Source organism: Kogia breviceps, chromosome 8 (genome assembly GCF_026419965.1).
Source record: "Kogia breviceps isolate mKogBre1 chromosome 8, mKogBre1 haplotype 1, whole genome shotgun sequence".
Taxonomy (NCBI): domain Eukaryota; kingdom Metazoa; phylum Chordata; class Mammalia; order Artiodactyla; family Physeteridae; genus Kogia; species Kogia breviceps.
Genome location: NC_081317.1, coordinates 34,668,732 through 34,687,327, shown reverse-complemented (window position 1 = coordinate 34,687,327; position 18,596 = coordinate 34,668,732). Strand labels below are relative to the sequence as shown.

General features: G+C 45.2%; 1 protein-coding gene across 1 annotated transcript in view; it reads right to left on the bottom strand.

Moving 5' to 3' along the window:
• Nucleotides 1-351: 351 nt before the first annotated feature.
• LOC131760787 (ADAMTS-like protein 3) overlaps nucleotides 352-18,596 on the bottom strand; it is a 122,196-nt gene continuing 103,951 nt past the window's right edge. The window contains exons 8-12 of the mRNA XM_067041060.1: nucleotides 18,398-18,586; nucleotides 15,761-15,877; nucleotides 12,768-12,951; nucleotides 7,719-7,919; nucleotides 352-397 (exon numbers count right to left, since the gene is read on the bottom strand). Coding sequence (XP_066897161.1) covers nucleotides 352-397; nucleotides 7,719-7,919; nucleotides 12,768-12,951; nucleotides 15,761-15,877; nucleotides 18,398-18,586 — 737 coding nt within the window. The remainder of the gene's footprint in view (nucleotides 398-7,718; nucleotides 7,920-12,767; nucleotides 12,952-15,760; nucleotides 15,878-18,397; nucleotides 18,587-18,596) is intronic.

The window sequence follows — 18,596 nt, the reverse complement described above, 5'->3', positions numbered from 1 at the left end:
TGTGTATAGAGGGAAAGATACCTGTCTATTCTCAGTGCTACTTTTTCCTTTCTCTTTGCGGTGTCCCTGTATGTTGAACATCCAAATAATTTGTAATGATAAATAGTACATGTTAATGAGTATTTTGGTATAATACATAGTATTGAGGGTGGCACCATGAGAAATCATAATTTAGTAGGAACTGTCCATTTTGAGAGGCGGTACAGAGGACAGAGGATGCCACTTTCAGGCGATCATAGTCACTACTGAGGTGGCAGAGGTTGTGTGCTGCCCTAGGGCGGGGCCGGTACCTCCTGTCATCACAGCGGGACTCAGAACAACCTTGGGGTGTTGACAAATTATATGATGCTGCTACTGCATCCTCACAGCGTGACCCAGGCAACGTCCAGGACACTGGAACAAAAGCACAATGCGGTATAAACAACGTTGTGAGCTCATGCATGCTGGGGTTCCAAAACCGTGTGCTGCGGCGGCATTGCTGAGGACTAGCTACAGGGAGGGGGTCAGCTGTCCCCGAGGGAAGTGAGGGAGGATGGAAGCCCAGCTCTAAGGACCAGACAGCCCTCCTTCAGAGCCAGAAGTTTCCTTTCCTCCTCTTTTCCCCCAGAAACTTTGACCACCTCTGGGCAGAAGGGGAAAGGACAGGGCCAGTCTGTAATTGACCAGGCTTAGGTTCGGCAATGACTGTGCTTAAAACCAGAAGCCATGGGCAAGGTTGGGTTTTCCTGCTCAGAGCAAAAATGAAGGCTCTGTATTGAGGTGAGTTCAGTTACAGAAAAAAAAAAATATTTTGACATACATGCAGTTCTTAAATTTTTCTGTACTCATAGCACCTATTAATTTTTCTTGTAATGTGTTTTATGCTTGAAATGGTCTTTCCCGTCCTGATAGTTCTAGTCCAGTTTAGTTACTTTTACACTGAGCACTTTAATCAAGTCAGAATTTATTCTGACGTACGTGATGTATGTGAGTTTGAGCTCTCATTTTGCTTTCTTTTCTTAACATTAGTTGACCAATTTCCCTCATACAATCTTTTTTTTTTTCTAACAACATTATTGTGATATAATTCACATACTGTACAAGTCACTGTTTAATGTATACAATTGAATGGTTTTTAGAGTTGTGCCACCATCACCACAGTCAACTTTAAGACATTATCACCATCCCCCAAAGAAACCCTGTCCCCTTTAGCATCTACTCCCAATTCCTCCCATGGCCTCTCCCCCTCAGGCCTAGACAACTGACTGTTGAGCTACTTTTTTCTCTAGAGGTTTACCGAGTGTAGACACTTCGTATGAAGAGAATCATACAATTTGTGGTCTTTTGTATCTGCCTTCTTCCCTCCCTGACCATAATGTCTTTAAGGTTCATCACCTTTGTAATACATATTAGTACTCTATTCTTTTTAATGGCCAGATGATATTCCATTGTACAAATACACCACATTTACCTATCGGTCAGTTATTTCCAATTTTGGGAGCTTTATTATGGCTTTGATTTGAGTTACTCCCACTTTTTGGTTCTTATAAATAATGCTGCTGTGAACATTCACGCACAAGTTTTTGTGTGAACCTGTTTTCATTTCTCTTCGGTCCATACCGAGGAGTAGAATCACTGGGTCATATGGTAACCCATACATGGAACCTTTCGAAGAACTGTCAGACTGTTTTCCAAAGTGGCTAGACCATTTTACATTCCCGTTTGCAAAGTATTAAGGTTCCAATTTCTCCATGTCCTTATCAACGCTTGCTACTATCTCTCTTTGTGATTAGCATTTCCCCAGTGACTAATGATGCTAAATATCTTTTCCTCTTCTTATTGGCCATGTGTAAGTCTTTATTGGAGAAACGTCTATTCAGCTCCTTTTCAATATTTTAATTAGTTGATTTGCGTTTTTATTATTGAGTTTGAGTGTTCTTTGTATGTTTTAGAAACAAGTTCCCTTTCATATATATGATTTTAAAATACTTTCTCCCACTCTGTGGGCTGTCCACTTTCTGGATCATGTCCTTCGTAGCAAACAATGTTTTTAATTTTGATGTGGTCCGATTTATTTTTGTTGTGGTTGTAGCTTGTGTTTTGGTGTCATGTCTAAGAAACCATCTCCTAATCCAAAGCATGAAGATTTATGGCTACACTTTCTTCCAGGAGCTTTATTGTTTTAGCTCTTAAGTTTAGGTGTCTGATAAGTTTTGCCTTAATTTTTTATATATGTTGTAGGCTAGGAATCCAAGCTCATTCTTTTGTATGTGGCTATTCAGTTGTCCTGCACCATTTGTTGAGGAGATTATTCCTTCCCCGTTGAAGGGTCTTGTCACCTTGGCAGAAAATCAGTTGACACCGATACGTGGATTTATCGCCACACTTGCAACTCTCTTTCATCAATCTGTGTGTCTATGCTATGCTAGTACCACACTCTCATGATTATCACAGTTTTGTAGTAAGTTTTGAAATTGAGAAGTCTGAGCCCTCCAACTCTGTTCTTTTTCTAGATTGTTCTGGCTATTCTGAGTCCTTTATATTTCCACATGAATTTTAGGATCAGCTTGTCAATTTCTGCAGAGAAGCTGGGATTTTGAAAGGGATTGTGTTGAATCTGTAGATCAGCCTGGGGAGTGCTGTCATCTGAATAATAGTAAGTCTTTTGATCCATAAATATAGGATGTCTTTTCATTTATTTAAATCTTCTTTAATGTCTCGGAAAAAAAAAAAACTTTCTGTAGTTTAGTACTGTTTATTTTCGTTTGAACTATTCTTCCCTCTATGATGGGCTGCCTTTGAACGTTAAACTCATTTTACATGGGTCTGTTTCTCTACTCTAATTATATTCCATGACTCAACGTCTATTCCTGTACTAATGCTGCACTATTTTACTACAATAGCTTTGTGGCACACTTTGACATCAGATAAGGAAAGTCTTTCTATACCTCTAGTAATTTGCTTTTCTAAAACTTACTCGTCCTCACTCATTCCTCCCACATGAATGTCAAAATTATCGTTAAGTTCCGAAAAAAGAATTCTACGGTAATCTGAGTTGGAATTACGTAACATGTTTCAGTTCACTTAAAGAAATGGACTGTTCGGCTTTTCTGTTACATGGTTCAACGGTGTGTTACAGTTTTCTTTATAGGTTCTGTGATGGTTAGTTTTATGTGCCGTTTCTCACCCATACCTGATCAGGTGAAATTTAATGAGGCTTTGGACTTGGAATTGGTGTTGGAATAGGTTAAGACCTCTGGGGATATTGAGATGGGGTGAGTGTATTTTGCCCATGAGAAGGACGTAAATTTTGGGGGGACCAAAGGGCATAATGTTCCGGACCCGTTTCTGTCCCCTCAAAATTTATATATTGAAGCTCTAACCACCAGTGTGACTGTATTTGGAGGTAGGGTCTCTAAGGAGGTTAGGGGTTAAATGAGGCCATAAGGGTGGGGCCTTAATCTGACAGGAGTAGTGTCCTTCTAAGAAGAGGAAGAGACCCCAGAACTGGGTGTGTGTGTGCACGGAGAAGAGGCCGTGTGAGGATGTAGTTAGAAGGTGGCTGTCCACAAGCCAGAAAGAGAAGTCTGACCCAAACCAACCCCGACAGCACCTTGATTCTGGACTTGTAGCCTCTAGAACTGGGAGAACATAAATTTCTGCTGTTTAAGGCACCCCATCTGTGGTTTTCTCTTTTGGTGCCCTGCAGACTAAGACAGGGTCTACTACACATTTCTTAAGCATTTTTTCCAAGGTATTTTTTTTATTATAATAGCATTCAAGGTGGTATTTGGAATACTGGTTCTGAGACTTCTGTGCACATATTACTAGTGTTCCTCTGCTCCTTTTCTTGAAGCCTGCTCTTGTCCCTGTTGCCTCAGATCCATCTATCTTGTAGCTTGTTATTGAGCTGCTGCATTCAAAGGGACCCGACCTTGGTTATTAACCTTTGTACTGGAGACGGAGACACTGTGATTTCCAAATGCAGTCCTTGAGGTCAGACATGTACATTCATTCATCTTGGAGACCGGTCGGACTTTTCCCCCAAATTAAAAACAAGACAGTATTAGAAACGAGGTGATGATTTGTTACGTGTGTGTGCTTTCTTATATATTAGTCTCTTAAATCAAACAGAAAACAAAAAGCGGAGCTACAAACCAAAGTTACGACAGTACTAGCTTTTCTCATCACCCGTCTATCTACTTTTACCCGAGGTCTTTATTTCTTCCTAAGGCTTTGAGTTACTACTGTCCAGGGTCCTTGACTCCAACCTGAAGAACTCCCTGTGGCAAGGCAGGTCTGGTGGTTAAGAACTCTCTCAACTCTTGATTAACTGAGAACGTCTTGATTTCTCCCTCATTTTCGAAGGAAAGTTTTGCTAGATACAGGATTCTTGGTGGACGGTTTCTTTCCTTCAACACTTCAAGTACATTGAGCCATGCCATCTGGCCTCCGAGGCTCCTGATGAGAAATCTATCTGCTCATGACCTTCCTGGCAAATCTTCTCTCAGCTTCATAGACTTTCATAATGTGCCTTATCGTGTCTTATGCAACAGAACATTTTGTATGGTATTGTGAAGTCAGTTAAGTTGTAACATTATTTGGAGACCAGAATTTAAGGGGAAGGAATTGAATGTTTCAAGTGTAGACATTATGAGGTCTTTAAAATTATTACACATTTTCAAACTAGAAATAAAAAGGCCACTGAAGTATCCTAACCGATTTTAATTTATAACAAAGTGAATACCAATATCTAATAACACACGTAAAGAAAAATTTCTTGGGGATCCTTTTTCCTAAGTGTAAAGGGGCCTTGAACTCAAAAAGTGAGAAAACCACTGTGGTTTATCCCCAGCTGCGATGGGTCCATTTCTTGCTCTGACCTCACAGTGCACCACTGTGATGTACTTCACAGAAGCCCTATAAGAGCCCAGCTGGGCCCAGGTTTTTGGTCCTTGAAGCCCAGGAAGCTGCTTTTGGTGACCTGACGGCCTTGGACCCACAGTTAGCTTGTTTTTTCCTTGTTCCTGCCATTTTGTTGATTTTTTTTAGTTATATTTTTTTATAGTTACAGTTTTTTAGCATAGTTAGTGTAGTTAGTACCAGTTAGCGCTGTTGGCACAGTTAGCATAGTTAGCGTTGTTTGTTAGTGAGGATAGTTATTTAGCCTTGCCTAGTCAGTGTAGTTAGGCCACAAGGATGCAGGGCCTCACAGCCAACTCCGCTGCCAAGGAGGCTCATATTAGTGATTATGAGATCCTCCACACCATTGGCGAAGGCAGCTTCGCTAAAGTGAAGCTGGCCCGGCACATTCTGACCGGGACACAGGTGGCTGTGAAGGTCATTAAAAAGAGGCGTCAGAACTTCTCGGCTTTCCAGAAGCTACTGTACCAGGAAGTGCACAGTATGAAGGCTCTGAATCACCCCAATATTGTCAAACTGCTGGGGGTGACTGACACAGAGGAGGCGATGTTCTTGATAATGGAGTACCTCAGTGGTGGGGACATGTACAACTACTTAACCACACATGGCCGTATGCCAGAGGCACAGGCCCGAGGCCTGTTCCAGCAGCTGGTCTCCGCTCTGCAACACTGCCACCAGAGGGGCGTCGTGCACCGGGACCTGAAGCCACCGAACCTCCTCTTTGATGGCAACATGAACCTAAAACTTACAGACTTTGGCTTCAGCAACATGTGTGACACCAGCAGGACACTGTACACGTTCTGCGGCACACTCCCGTACACTGCCCCGGAACTCTTGCTGGGGCAGAGCTACAGCGGCCCTGCGGTGGACGTGTGGAGCCTGGGAGTAGTGCTCTACTTCATGGTAACCGGGTCCCGGCCCTTTGTGGGAAAAGACCTGCAGGAGCTGCGGGAGCAGATCTTAACAGGGCAATACCCCATCCCAACCTACCTTTCTTTAGAGGTACGGAGTCTCCTACGAAAAATGATCGCCCTCAACCCCAGTGACAGAGGCACCTTACCTGACCTCATGAGGCACCCATGGGTGACGATGGGCCGGAAGAAGCCACCCCAGCCACCCTGTGAAGAGGACCTGGAGGGGACGGTGACGAATATGCTGGACTCGGTGTGGGACGACATGCAGGCCGGAGGAGAAGGCAGCGTGGGCTCCAGGAAAGCAACGGTGGTGTCCTCCATCACAGCTGCAGGGCCCTTGTGTTCCGGGGACGTCCGTGGCGGTGAGCTCGAGCCTTTGCCAAGCCCTGAGTTGTCCACCCGGGAAACCGGGCAGCTCCACCAGGGAGAAAATGTGCCACAGCGGGAAGACCGGCAGGCAGGGCAGAAGACCAGTGAGCCTGCCTGTCCCCCAGCCAGCCTGGAGTCGAGGACTGCCACCCCCAGCCCAGCCCACCAGTGTGGCCCTGGGGCGTCCCCCTCCCCCAGCAGCAGGACTGGAGCCCCAGAGGGAACCAGCTGCCCCCTGCGTGTGTCCAACAGTGGAAGGTCCTCCCGCGCTGCGCAGCCTGAGAGTATGTCCTCATCCATTCCCTCTGGCCACAGCCAGAAAAAGCAAGGGGTGGCTGGGAGAATCTGGACCTTCTTTGCAAGGCATCTTTGTTGCAGTTGCAAACTGCCCAGCATGAGGCGTCACAATAAAGTGAAGCCCATCTGAACCCCATGGGTGACCGAGGCAGGAAGGTCAGGCTGCCGCGCTCCCTGGGACCCGGTCCAGTGGAAGGTGTGTGTGTGTGTGTGTTCTCTGCACGGCCTTCAGAAGCATCGTATCCAAGACCCTGGCCAGCTCAGAGGATGGTCCGGAGCAGCCAGGGCGACTGAGAGAGAGGCCACCGTGGCTGCAGGTCCGCCCCTCAACCCCAGTGTCCCGCTGGGTGAAACTTAAGAGACTGGACTGTGATTCCTGGGGCACGTCTCCCCTCCCCCAGTCTTCTGTCTTCCGTGTTGGTGGGGGAGGCGGTGGGGGGGATAGTTCTTGTTCCAAGAACTCCTTGCTTCTTCCAATTCTAGTTAATAAACTTGATGCTCCAGAAAGATGTATCACACTCTGCTTTGCGTCTTCCCTGCACAGAATTGGGGCTGTGCATTTTCCAGGTAGACAAGTGTGTAACCATGTAGCGCTTGGAGTTAATCAGAACAACTAAAGGGCAAGATGACCTAAGAGAATTAGCACAGTGACTCCCAACAGCAACAACTGCTGCACCGCAGGGCAGAGATGCAGAAAGTGTGAAATACCTTCCTGCGCTAACATTACCGAACATTTTCAGAAGGGCCGAGGGGAACGTTTGGTCCCTGCAGCCTGTATTCATGACAACCGAGAGGCCCCTGAGAGGATAAGAAGGTCCTGTGAACCAGCCTGTGCGCGGTGTGGTAAGGTCCCTGTGCAGCTGAGTTTCATGACTGTCAACGTGGCAGTTGGGCTCTCCTCTTCCCCCGTGCGGAGGGGGCCCTGATGCATGGGTGTATTTTATTTTTTGGATGTGCACCATTTTAAAAGTCTTTATTGAATTTGTTACAACACTCCTTCTGTTTTATGTTTTGGTTTCTTTGGCCGCGAGGCATGTGGGATCTTGGTCCCCGACAAGGGATCCAACCCGTACCCCCTGCCCTGGAAGGCAAAGTCTTCACCACTGGACTGCCAGGGAAGTCTCTTTTTAAATTTCATTGTTTTGATACAGGGGTTTGACCACGGGGACTGGAAGATTATACTAGATGAGCATACTTTCAAAACACTAGATTTGTCAGCGTTCCCTGGTTCCCTGGTTCCCTGGTTCAATGAGCCCTTGAACACACGGGTGACTGGAGCAGGGTCTTCTTCCCAGAGGCCTCTCTCTGGGGGCACATGCTCTCGGAGGCATCGCCTGCACAGTCCCGTTGGCTCTCGTGCGCTTACAGGTCACTTGCCGACTGCGGAATCCTTCACCGCAAGACACAGAGCGCTCTGACCGCGTGCCCGTGAACCACCTAAACAAAAAGTACAGCAGCTTAGTAAGGACAGGTAGGACAGATCCTACAGGAAGTGCCTTCCAAAGGAAAAATCGATCCTAACGTGATGACTTGTCGCAGGGCCCTCACACGTCTCTCTGGGAATGGGCAGCAGCACAGATAACTCCCAGCCATACGCTCAGCTTTTCTTTTACTCAGAGAAGCAACAGAATCACCACGTGGAGACAGCCAGTAGAGGGGCGGGATAGAGCCGTCTTCAAGTACGTAAGGAGCCATGACTTGTGCGGCTTCATAGAGTAGAGCTAGGGCAAAATTAGGTGGAAACTTCAAAAAGGTGGGTTTCAACTCACTGAAACCAAAGGGAAGAAAATAGTGCTAAGTCACCTATGTGCTCTTTGTGCTCTGAGACATTTGCATGTTTTCTAATGTAATTGTCATCTTGTTCCCATTCTTGCAGTGAAGACACCGATGTCCACAGGGTTAAATGACTCTGGTCATTTAACTAACTCTGGTCACATGACTCTGGTCACATGACTAACATGCCAGCAAAGCTGGGACTGCTTCTAGTTTTATCTCTCACCCTAAAGTTCACAATGATTAAAGGGGACTGAACCAGGAACTGGACACCTTGGAGATATTGAGTGCTCTGTCACTCAAGATGTCCGAGCTGCCACCAGGAGGCTGCAGAGTAGGGGTTCCTAACGTGAGCCCCATGGTTCTCCAAGGGAACCATGGACTTGGATGGGAAAAGGAGTACATCTTCATTGTCACTAAGCTCTAACGGCGGTTGAGTATTGCCTTCAGTTGTAAAAATGCAGGCCACAACGTGTAGTAGGAGTAGCAGCAATACCTGTGATTTTGTTACCAATAGAAATCATAGCTCTTTTCACATGACATGAAAATTGTGGCAGGCATCCAAAACAGCAATTGCATTCATCACCGTTTCAAAATCAGTGGTACTAGTAGATCCTATTATTTCGTGTGTTAATAGAGAAGCAGCTTTACTACTACATCACATTTAAAACTCCTGCAGTTACTGTATTTCAGTATAATTAGTTGGCTTCCTTTGGAATCAAGTGTATTTTATTTTATAGATTTAAAACCCTTGTTTGAGAAGGGAGCCACAGGCTTCTCTAGACTACGGAGGGCTCCGTGGCACTGAAATGGGAAGGACCCCTGATGTAGAGGGACCTAGGGTTAGATGATCTCTACTGTGTCTTCTCGGTCTGAAAGTGTATGACTCTGCTTTTTCTAGGAGCGGCTAAAGGCTTGAGAGCACTCAGTAAATAAGGATAAATTTCCCAGTGTGAATTCTCACTTTGTGAGAATCAAGAATTGACGTAAACCAGTTTTCTTGGATCAAATCCCTCCCAGTTATTCTAGCATGGGTTTGCTGCTTCCTGAGGGACAGATGACTCTTGCACAAGCTCTTCCTTTGAAGGATAGGAAGAGCTCATGCCAGAGTCAGGGTGCCTGCGGCACTGGAAGAGAGGTCAAGGGGTCTGCGGTACCCACGGCTCTTCTAAGAACGTGTTCCGAGGCATCTCCTTTGTTTCACGGTGTGACCATGCCTCCCGCTTCTCCTCCAAGGCACAGATCATGGATCCGGGGTGGGCATTTGCACAGAGCAGTGAGCTGTACAACATTATGTACACCTCCGATTCCTCCTCGGTAAAATGAGGTTGATAATAGTGTCTGCCTCACAGGTTTATGCTCAGTAAGTGCTACTAGTGTTTGGTTTTTTTGTCTTGGTTTGTTTGGTTTTTTTTTTTTCTTTGTTTTTACTGTGAATTTTGGCACTGTGAGCTACAATATTGCCTGCCATATCAGTAAACAAAGGATGTTGCAGCCATCAAGCCATCACACGGCTGCCCTGATGGTGCACCACGCCGAGAAGACTCAGGATGAGAAAGCACAGGACACTGGCCCCAGACCGTGGAGGTGCACATCCAAGGAATGATTTCAGTGAGCCCAGACTCTTGCATCTTCCCATAGAGAGAAAGACGCTAAATTCCTTAACTTGAGATAGCTGGTTTTCTTTAACTAACAGTAATCTTTTCATGTTCCAACTCCCTGGTCTTTTGTTGCAAAAACTCCTGTATATCGTGGCTCCCCAATCCGCTCCTTGCCACTTCAGGACAGTTTCTCAGCATTATCTGGGATGCTGTGTCCCAAGTTTGAAGTCCTCAGAATGTCTATCGAATAAAACATATCTCTCGACTTTTAGGTTGTGCATTATCTTCAGTCGACGGCATCACCGGTCAGTTATCTTCTAGGGACTATGCTATTCAATCATTCATTCATTCATTCAACAAATATTTTTAGAGTGTGCAATGGGGCAGTCGGTGTGCTGAGTGCTGGGGATAACTTGTTAAGTACAGCTGCGGTGGATTTGCTGTCCTGGAACTCATGGTCCAGTACGTGGGCAAGACAGGCAGATTGTGGTAAGAGCTGTGCAGAAGAGTGACACGGAAATAGAAAAACATATAGCACAGGGGTCTGGTTTAGTTTGGGGCCTAGGTGGTTTCCCTGAAAACAGATGAATAGAAATAACTAAGTGAAAAGAGAGGAAGCAGTATGTGCAAAGGCCATGAGTCAGGAGACAGAACGGTATATCAAAGGGACGAAAAAGACTATTGTGGATGGAGATCCAATAACCAGGCTGGGAGACACAGCAATGAGGCAGAAAGGTGGCCTGAGACCCAAGCACGGAGGGACTTTTATTCTTTCACTCATGTATTCCGGTCAGGCAGCAAATAGGTACTGGGCACTTACTGACCATGTGCAAGGCATTATTTTAGACATTGGGGGGACAAAGTGAACAGGATAGACACAGTCCCTATGCTAGGAAATTTGACCTTTGTCCTAAGTACAATGGGAAGGCATGGAAGGTTTTTTTTTTTTTTTTTTTTTTAACATCTTTATTGGAGTTTAACTGCTTTACAATGCTGTGTTAGTTTCTGTTTTATAACAAAGTGAATCAGCTATACGTATACATATATCCCCATTATCTCCTCCCTCTTGCGTTTCCCTCCCACCCTCCCTATCCCACCCCTCTAGGTGGTCACAAAGCAGCGAGCTGATCTCCCTGTTCTATGCGGCTGCTTCCCACTAAATATCTGTTTTACATTTGGTAGTGTATATATGTCCATGCCACTCTCTCACTTCATCCCAGGTTACCCTTCCCCCTCCCCGTGTCCTCAAGTCCATTCTCTAAGTCTGCGTCTTTATTCCTGTCCTGCCCGTATTTTCTTCAGATCCATTTTTTTGGTTTTTTGTTTAGATTCCATATATATGTGTTAGCATACGGTATTTGTTTTTCACTTTCTGACTTACTTCACTGTATATGACAGACTCTACGTCCATCCGCTTCACTACAAATAACTCAATTTCGTTTCTTTTTATGGCTGAGTAATATTCCATTGTATAGAGGTGCCACATCTTCTTTATACATTCATCTGTCGATGGACACTTAGGTTGCTTCCATGTCCTGGCTATGGTAAACAGAGCTGCAATGAACCTTGTGGTGCAGGACTCTTTTTGAACTATGGTTTTCTCAGGGTATATGCCCTGTAGTGGGATTGCTGGGTCGTATGGTAGTTGTACTGTTAGTTTTTTAAAGAACCTCCATACTGTTCTCCATAGTGGCTGTATCAATTTACATTCTCACCAGCAGTGCAAGAGTTTCCTTTTCAACTGAGGAGCATCATGATGAGTTTGTATTTAGGGTTTTTGTTTTTGTTTTTGTTTTTGCTGTATGTGGGCCTCTCACTGTTGTGGCCTCTCCCTTTGGGGAGCGCAGGCTCCGGACGTGCAGGCTCAGAGGCCATGGCTCACGGGCCCTGTTGCTCCGCGGCACATGGGATCTTCCCGGACCGGGGCACGAACCCATATTCCCTGCATCAGCAGGCAGACTCTCAACAACTGCGCCACCAGGGAAGCCCTAGGGTTTTTTTTTTAAGGTTTTTTTTTGATGTGAACCATTTTTAAAGTCTTTATTGAATTTGTTACAATATTGCTTCTGTTTTATGTGTTGGTTTTTTGGCCGCGAGGCTTGTAGGACCTTAGCTCCCCAACCAAGGATCAAACCCACACCCCCTACATTGGAAGGCAAAGTCTTAACCAGTGGACTGCCAGGGTAGTCCCATGAGTTTGTGTTTTCAAAGATGGTTCTGCTTATAGAGTGGACAAGGCACTCTAGAGAGGAGACAAAACTCAGGAGGCTCCTGGAGTGGTCCTAGTGAGGAATGATGATGGCTTGTACTCCATTGGTAACAGTGGGAAATTGACAAGAACGGATGGAAGTGAGAGGAAGGGGGGACTTTAGGATGCTGTCAATGTGATCTGGAACACTGGCGACGGATCAGATGTGGTGGAGATCATGGGTTTGACTTTGGACATTTTTAAAACCACTGCTTTGTGTTGTCTGTGACACAGAAAGGTTAGTAATGGTTTTACCCCGTCTAAGGAACTGTGCTTTTAGCTAGTGCCTCCCATGATCTGGCCCACTGCCTTATCTGCAGGGTAAACCCATGAAATCAGCTTCCCTGTGCTCTTAAGATACACTGTGAGTACAAGAAACAGATATGGGTAGCAATTAAGAGCACAAGCTGTGAAATCAGACTATCTCAATTTGAATTCTGGCCCTTGTAACTGTGAGGCCTAGGGGAGTTGTTCCAACTGTAAAATAGAAAATGAACGACATCGATCTCATAGGTGACTGTGAAGTGATCCACATAAAGCACTTAGCAGAGTGCCTTGTATGGTACATGCTAAGCAAATCATAGTGGTCGAGTTATTAAATCCAAATGACTGGGCATTTTAAAACAAGCCAAAACCTGGTACTGATGAGATGACTACACATACCTTGAGGGGCAGTCCCAGATGTTACAGGGCTGGAACCCAGCCATCGGCTTCTGGAGGTGCTCACAGAAGGCCTCACTCACTTCCTGCCCGTTGGCCATTACGCACTGGGGTCTCTGAACTCGGGCTCCCAAGTGGCCGCAAGTGGCAGAACAATGTGTCCAGCTATCAAGCTCCCAGAAGGTCTCTGTGGAAAGAAAATGAATGTCTTGACAGATGAGAAATGATGAGGGGCTGGAGACAACCCTGCCAGAGACCACCGCCAGCTGTTTTCTGGTTAGCTGCCTGTCTGGTACTCTGAGTATCACACTGAGAATAAGCCATCATACAGTGCAAGGGAGTCCTTTAAATCTCCTTTTCCCTCAACTAGCTTATTGTAATAACTGGTGGGAATGGCAGCCAGAATGGGGCCCTTGGACCACAGCCTGGGAAAGGGGCTACTGCAGACCAGCTGGATCTGCCAGAAAAATCTCAGAGAGAAGCCGGAGGTATCCTGTGCAGTGCGCTGGCTCCTCAGGACTCTCCAAGCAGAGCCAACAGGACAAGAGTGGAGGGTCTCTCAGGGGATGCCCTAATGGATTCTATTTCTCCGAACTGGATCAGGCCGAGAAATGAAAGATGTTTAGCAGGGAGCAGGGATTAACCAGAAATGTTAAAGTTGCATTTCAATTCCATTCTTACTTTTCCATTAATTCTGAATCTAAACTTCAGATTAGTCCTGAAACTGCATATATAATTTGTCCTGGAGACATCGAGAAAGATGAAAATGGGAGTTTCCTTTAGAAACGTTGAAGCTGACCCCCTCCAATAATTATAGCGGTTTTTTCTTTAATCCCCATTCCAAGCAGCCTTTCCCTTCCCTTTTGACACATGGTAAAAAGATGAAGGACACGATGATGACACATTTGTGTATGATCACAGAAAATGCCAGTTTTTTTGTAATAATCAAATAATTGACAGCTACCAGCTGTGTCCAGAGGCTTCCTCACAGAGGGACTGATTTCTTTAACTTGTTTTCCCAGTTTTCCTTTTGATTTTGCATTTTTTTGTCCTAAGTTGCATATGGTATTATTTGCAAAGGAGAAGAGAATATATTTTTAGTTGCCTCTCCCCCCCAGGATTACAGTTTATTTAAAACAAATTTTAAAAATTAAGTTTATGGGCTTCCCTGGTGGCGCAGTGGTTGAGAATCCGCCTGCCGATGCAGGAGACACGGGTTCGTGCCCTGGTCCGGGAAGATCCCACATGCCGCGGAGCAACTAAGCCCGTGAGCCATGGCCGCTAGGCCTGCGCGTCCGGAGCCTGTGCTCCGCAACGGGAGAGGCCACAACAGTGAGAGGCCCGCATACCGCAAAAAAAAAAAAAAAAAAAAAAAAAAAGCTAAGTTTATTGAGAATTTTCCAGGTGATAGGTATTGAGTTAAACACTTTAACATCAATTTTCCATTTAATCCTTATGGCCATGTTGTGAATTAGATTAGTTTTACTTGCAGAGGTGGACACTTAAAAAAGCTAAGTGACTTTCCCAAGGTCCTTCGACTGGATTGGAGCCCAGTGTATCTGTCTCCAAATCTAACTCTTTCTAGTCTGTCACATTTCACAAAGACACCTTGATGATTCAAGGCAGGACACACGTGCATTTCTTTAAAAAAAATATGTATTTTTTTATTGAGGTATAATTCATATACAGTAAAATGCTCAGATATCAGGCATGTGGTTTTATGAGTTTTCACAATTGTATGCACTTATGTAACCGTGATCCAAAGCAAGGTATATAACGTTTCATCACCCCGATAATTTACTCCTTCCTCTTTTTAAATCAATCCCCCCCCCTCAGGCAACTACTTCTTCATTTCTATTAATATACCTCAGTACTATCTGTTCTTGGACTTCATACAATACGTACTCTTGTGTGTTTGGCTTTTTTTGCTTAACATAATGTTTTTTAGATATACCCATATTGTCCTGTATATCAGTCATTCATTCTTTTATTTTTATTACTGAATAATATTTCATTGTATGAATACACCCACAAAGTTACACGTTTTTCTCATAAACATTTCTGATTTTCTTAACTCTGCCTCTCTCCCTTGGCCTCCTAAGGAGTTTTGCAAGCTTGAAATACCTAGATCAGGTTCTTGTGACCAAGTAGTGATATGTGTGGAAAAAAATATTTGTGAAAGAAGACAAATGAAAGAATTGATTGCATAGTTCTTAGCAAATCTTCCTTCTATTAATATTTACCAAGTTAGCAATTGTTTTGCAACTAGAAAACCAATGTCTGCATTACCACCAATAATAATGCAGATTTGGGATATGACCTCTGTGGGCTTCCTCAGGAGTGAATTTTTGTTTGTTTGTTTTTTCCGGTACGCGGGCCTCTCACCGTTGTGGCCTCTCCTGTTGCGGAGCACAGTCTCCGGACGCGCAGGCTCTCACGGGCCCAGCCGCTCCGTGGCATGTGGGATCCTCCCAGACTTGGGCACTAACCCTCGTCCCCTGCATCAGCAGGCGGACTCTCAACCACTGCGCCATCAGGGAAGCCCAGGAGTGAATTTTTTAAAAAAACGTTCAACATCGAAGATAAAAGTTGAATCCCCGAAGGTTGAGGGGGAAGGGAAAAGCTAGCTGGATGCCTAGGAATAATTTTACTTATTGCAAAGTGCAAAACATGGAGGGTCTTTTTTTTTTTTTTTTTTTTTTTTTTTTTTTTTTTTTTTGGTGGTACGCGGGCCTCTCACTGTTGTGGCCTCTCCCATTGCGGGGCACAGGCTCCGGACGCGCAGGCTCAGCGGCCATGGCTCACGGGCCCAGCCGCTCCGCGGCATGTGGGATCTTCCCGGACCAGGGCACGAACCCGTATCCCCTGCATCGGCAGGCGGATTCTCAACCACTGCGCCACCAGGGAAGCCCCTGGAGGGTCTATTAACTAAGTCCTTTTCTTAGCACATGCCTTACCACCAGCAAATACCCCCAAAAAACCCAAATCCCAGAGACCTGAAGGTAAGGGTTCTCTTGTTGGCCCATTACTGTTGGTTCCAGTGTTGGATGCCTGGAGCATATGCTGTTTATGGTCCTTGGGAAATAGAAGTTTACTGCCTGACTGTCGTTGTACTGAGACAAAAAAAAAAGGAACACTTGTTTACCAATTAGAAGTTATCTAATTCTTGTTCCAGCTTGGGTGTTCTGAAAGACGACAACTCCTGGGAAATAATTCCTTTGCAATAGAATGCTCTGTCCCAGGACACTCAGGCTCCCACAGATCTGGGAGCTATGTGTGGGGCTGGGTGTGCGGAGTGCCACGGGGGCTTAGTTAGAGTTATCAACTATGCTAACATGTAGCATCTCTGCATGTTTTCAGGGTTTATAGCCTAACTAACAAGGTAGGAAAAAATATATTCACCAGAATTCCAAAAGGGACTGGAGGAAGCAGCTGGGGCTTAGAGGGCTCTTCCCCTGCAGACAGCTTTGGGAACAGAAGAAGGGTGATGTCTCATAGGGCACCTCACATGGTGAGGAGTGCATGAGTGTAAGAGCAGAAGGATGGTGGAGGAATGCTGTGTATTGTGTGATGTAAGACATTCTTGATTCCTCAGTCATGTGACCAAAGTCACGAGCTGCCTGACTGGAGAGACTTCTGAGAGAAGAGGCATGCAGGGCAGAACTGAGACACCCACACAGACTCATGAGTGGAGAGGGGGAGAGGCAAGGAATAAGGCTGGGACTTCTCAGGGAGCTTGGGGAAGGCACTCGAGAATCAGACAGGTTAAGCTACCCCATTTGTTGACAATATTCCATATTAAGATCCTAGAGGACCACAGAGGCTCTTTGGGAAGGGCCACATGGAGGTACACCAGTGCCTTTCTGATCACTGAGAGGGAGGGCAGTATGGAGAACACTGAAAGAGATGACTATATATTTGGGCTCTAGTAAAGCTTTCTTTTTTTTTTAAAGAAGTTTATTTATTCATTTATTCATTTATTTTTGGCTGTGTTGGGTCTTCGTTGCTGTGCATGGGCTTTCTCTAGTTGTGGCGAGCGGGGCCTACTCTTCTTTGTGGTGCATGTGCTTCTCATGGCGATGGCCTCTCTTTTTACGAAGCACGGGCTCTAGGCATGCGGGCTTCAGTAGTTGTGGCATGTGGGCTTAATAGTTGTGGCTCACGGGCTTAGTTGCTCTGTGGCATGCAGGATTCCCGGACCAGAGATCGAACCCATGTCCCCTGCTTTGGCAGGTGGATTCTTAACCACTGCGCCACCAGGGAAGTCCTCTAGTACAAACTTTCAATGAGTAGCACGTTTCCTCATTTATACAACGGGATAAAAGATTACTGCCCCCAACACTGTGCTATTGTAAATATCTAAAGAGTTCATGAACATCAAAGTGCTTTGTGCATGACACCTATTCCAACTCCCCATCTATTTATGTCTCTGGGCTCCTCTAACTGCCAACAAGAAAAGCCATGGAGAAAGCTCTTTCCATAATCCTCTTAGTTTGGCATTGGATTCTATAATCTCATACCAGTTCTGCCAGTGACTCAGTTTTATTCATTTATGAAACATTTAATACTTAACACCTGTGTTAGGTGCTGGAGATACAAAGGACAATAATACATGATCCCTAACGTCAGTCTAACTGACTTCTGTGATTAACTCTCAATCACCTCCAAACTCTGTGGGGGAAAGAGGAGTATTATTTATTGAGTACTCAAACCCCTGCAAGTTAAAGCTCATTCTGGTGACAAGACTTCCGTGAGCTCCAGATCGTATCCCTGACAGACAAAAGCAGAAGAAGTCAGCTTCTCACCCTGTGCCGGGGGCTCACTGCAATGACCTTCCCCAGATTACAATACTGACCCCACTACAAGGTGTCTTAAGACTCAATTGATTAGTATTTGTTGAGCACCTACTGTGTGCCTCCTACTCTATTATATTCTTAGGAGTGCAAAAGAAACATTAGACATGGTCTGTACCATTAAGGGACCCACAATTTAGCTGAGGAGACATAAATGAAAGAAGAAACAATTGGAGACCAATGTGTGTTAGGACTTAGGGACCAAGGGGTGAGACCACAGAAAGGAGAGGTCCAAAAAAATCAGAGACGGATTCACACAGAAAATAGGAATCAGTTGGCCCTACAGGATGGGAGGTATTGGGGCAACATGATAAAGGCAGTGAGTAGTATACGTGCAATGAGCACTTTTTCTGGGTAAGCAATATGAATGGAAGCCACACTTCCAGGGAAGCAGCATGGGGTGTGTGTGTGGAGGGGGTTTGGAACACAGGGCAGGAAACCATGTTGCCTAGAACATAGTTTAGTGCTAGCTTACAGTGGAGGTCAGGGAAAAGAATTAAGCAGATGTAAAGGTGGGATATGAAGGATCTTGATTCTGGGCAGAGAGTTTATATCCCAATGTACGTTCTTAGGCAGAGAAGGAGCAGCAAGAAAGTCACAACCTTCTAAGAGAAGAACTGGTAAGACAGTATTAGATTTAGTGCTCGTTTGTGAGTGGGCAGTGGCAGCAACAGTTAAAACCATTTAATGTCCACTTGTTTAATCCTCGACCCCAGAATCAACCAAACCAGGTCCTACTTTGTACATATTATAGCACTTGAAGGACAACAAGAATTTGACGCTTAACCAGCAAGTGGAGGATGGATGTTGCCATCGCCTTTCCAACAGCATTGGTGGCTGTACAGACATAGGTCCCTTCACTTTCAAGGGAAACATTCTGCAGCAACAGGGATCCATTGAAAAGCAAGGAAATATTGTCACTCAGAGATCCTCCTTTCTTCAACCAAGTTACATTAGGTTGAGGGACACCTTTGGAAGA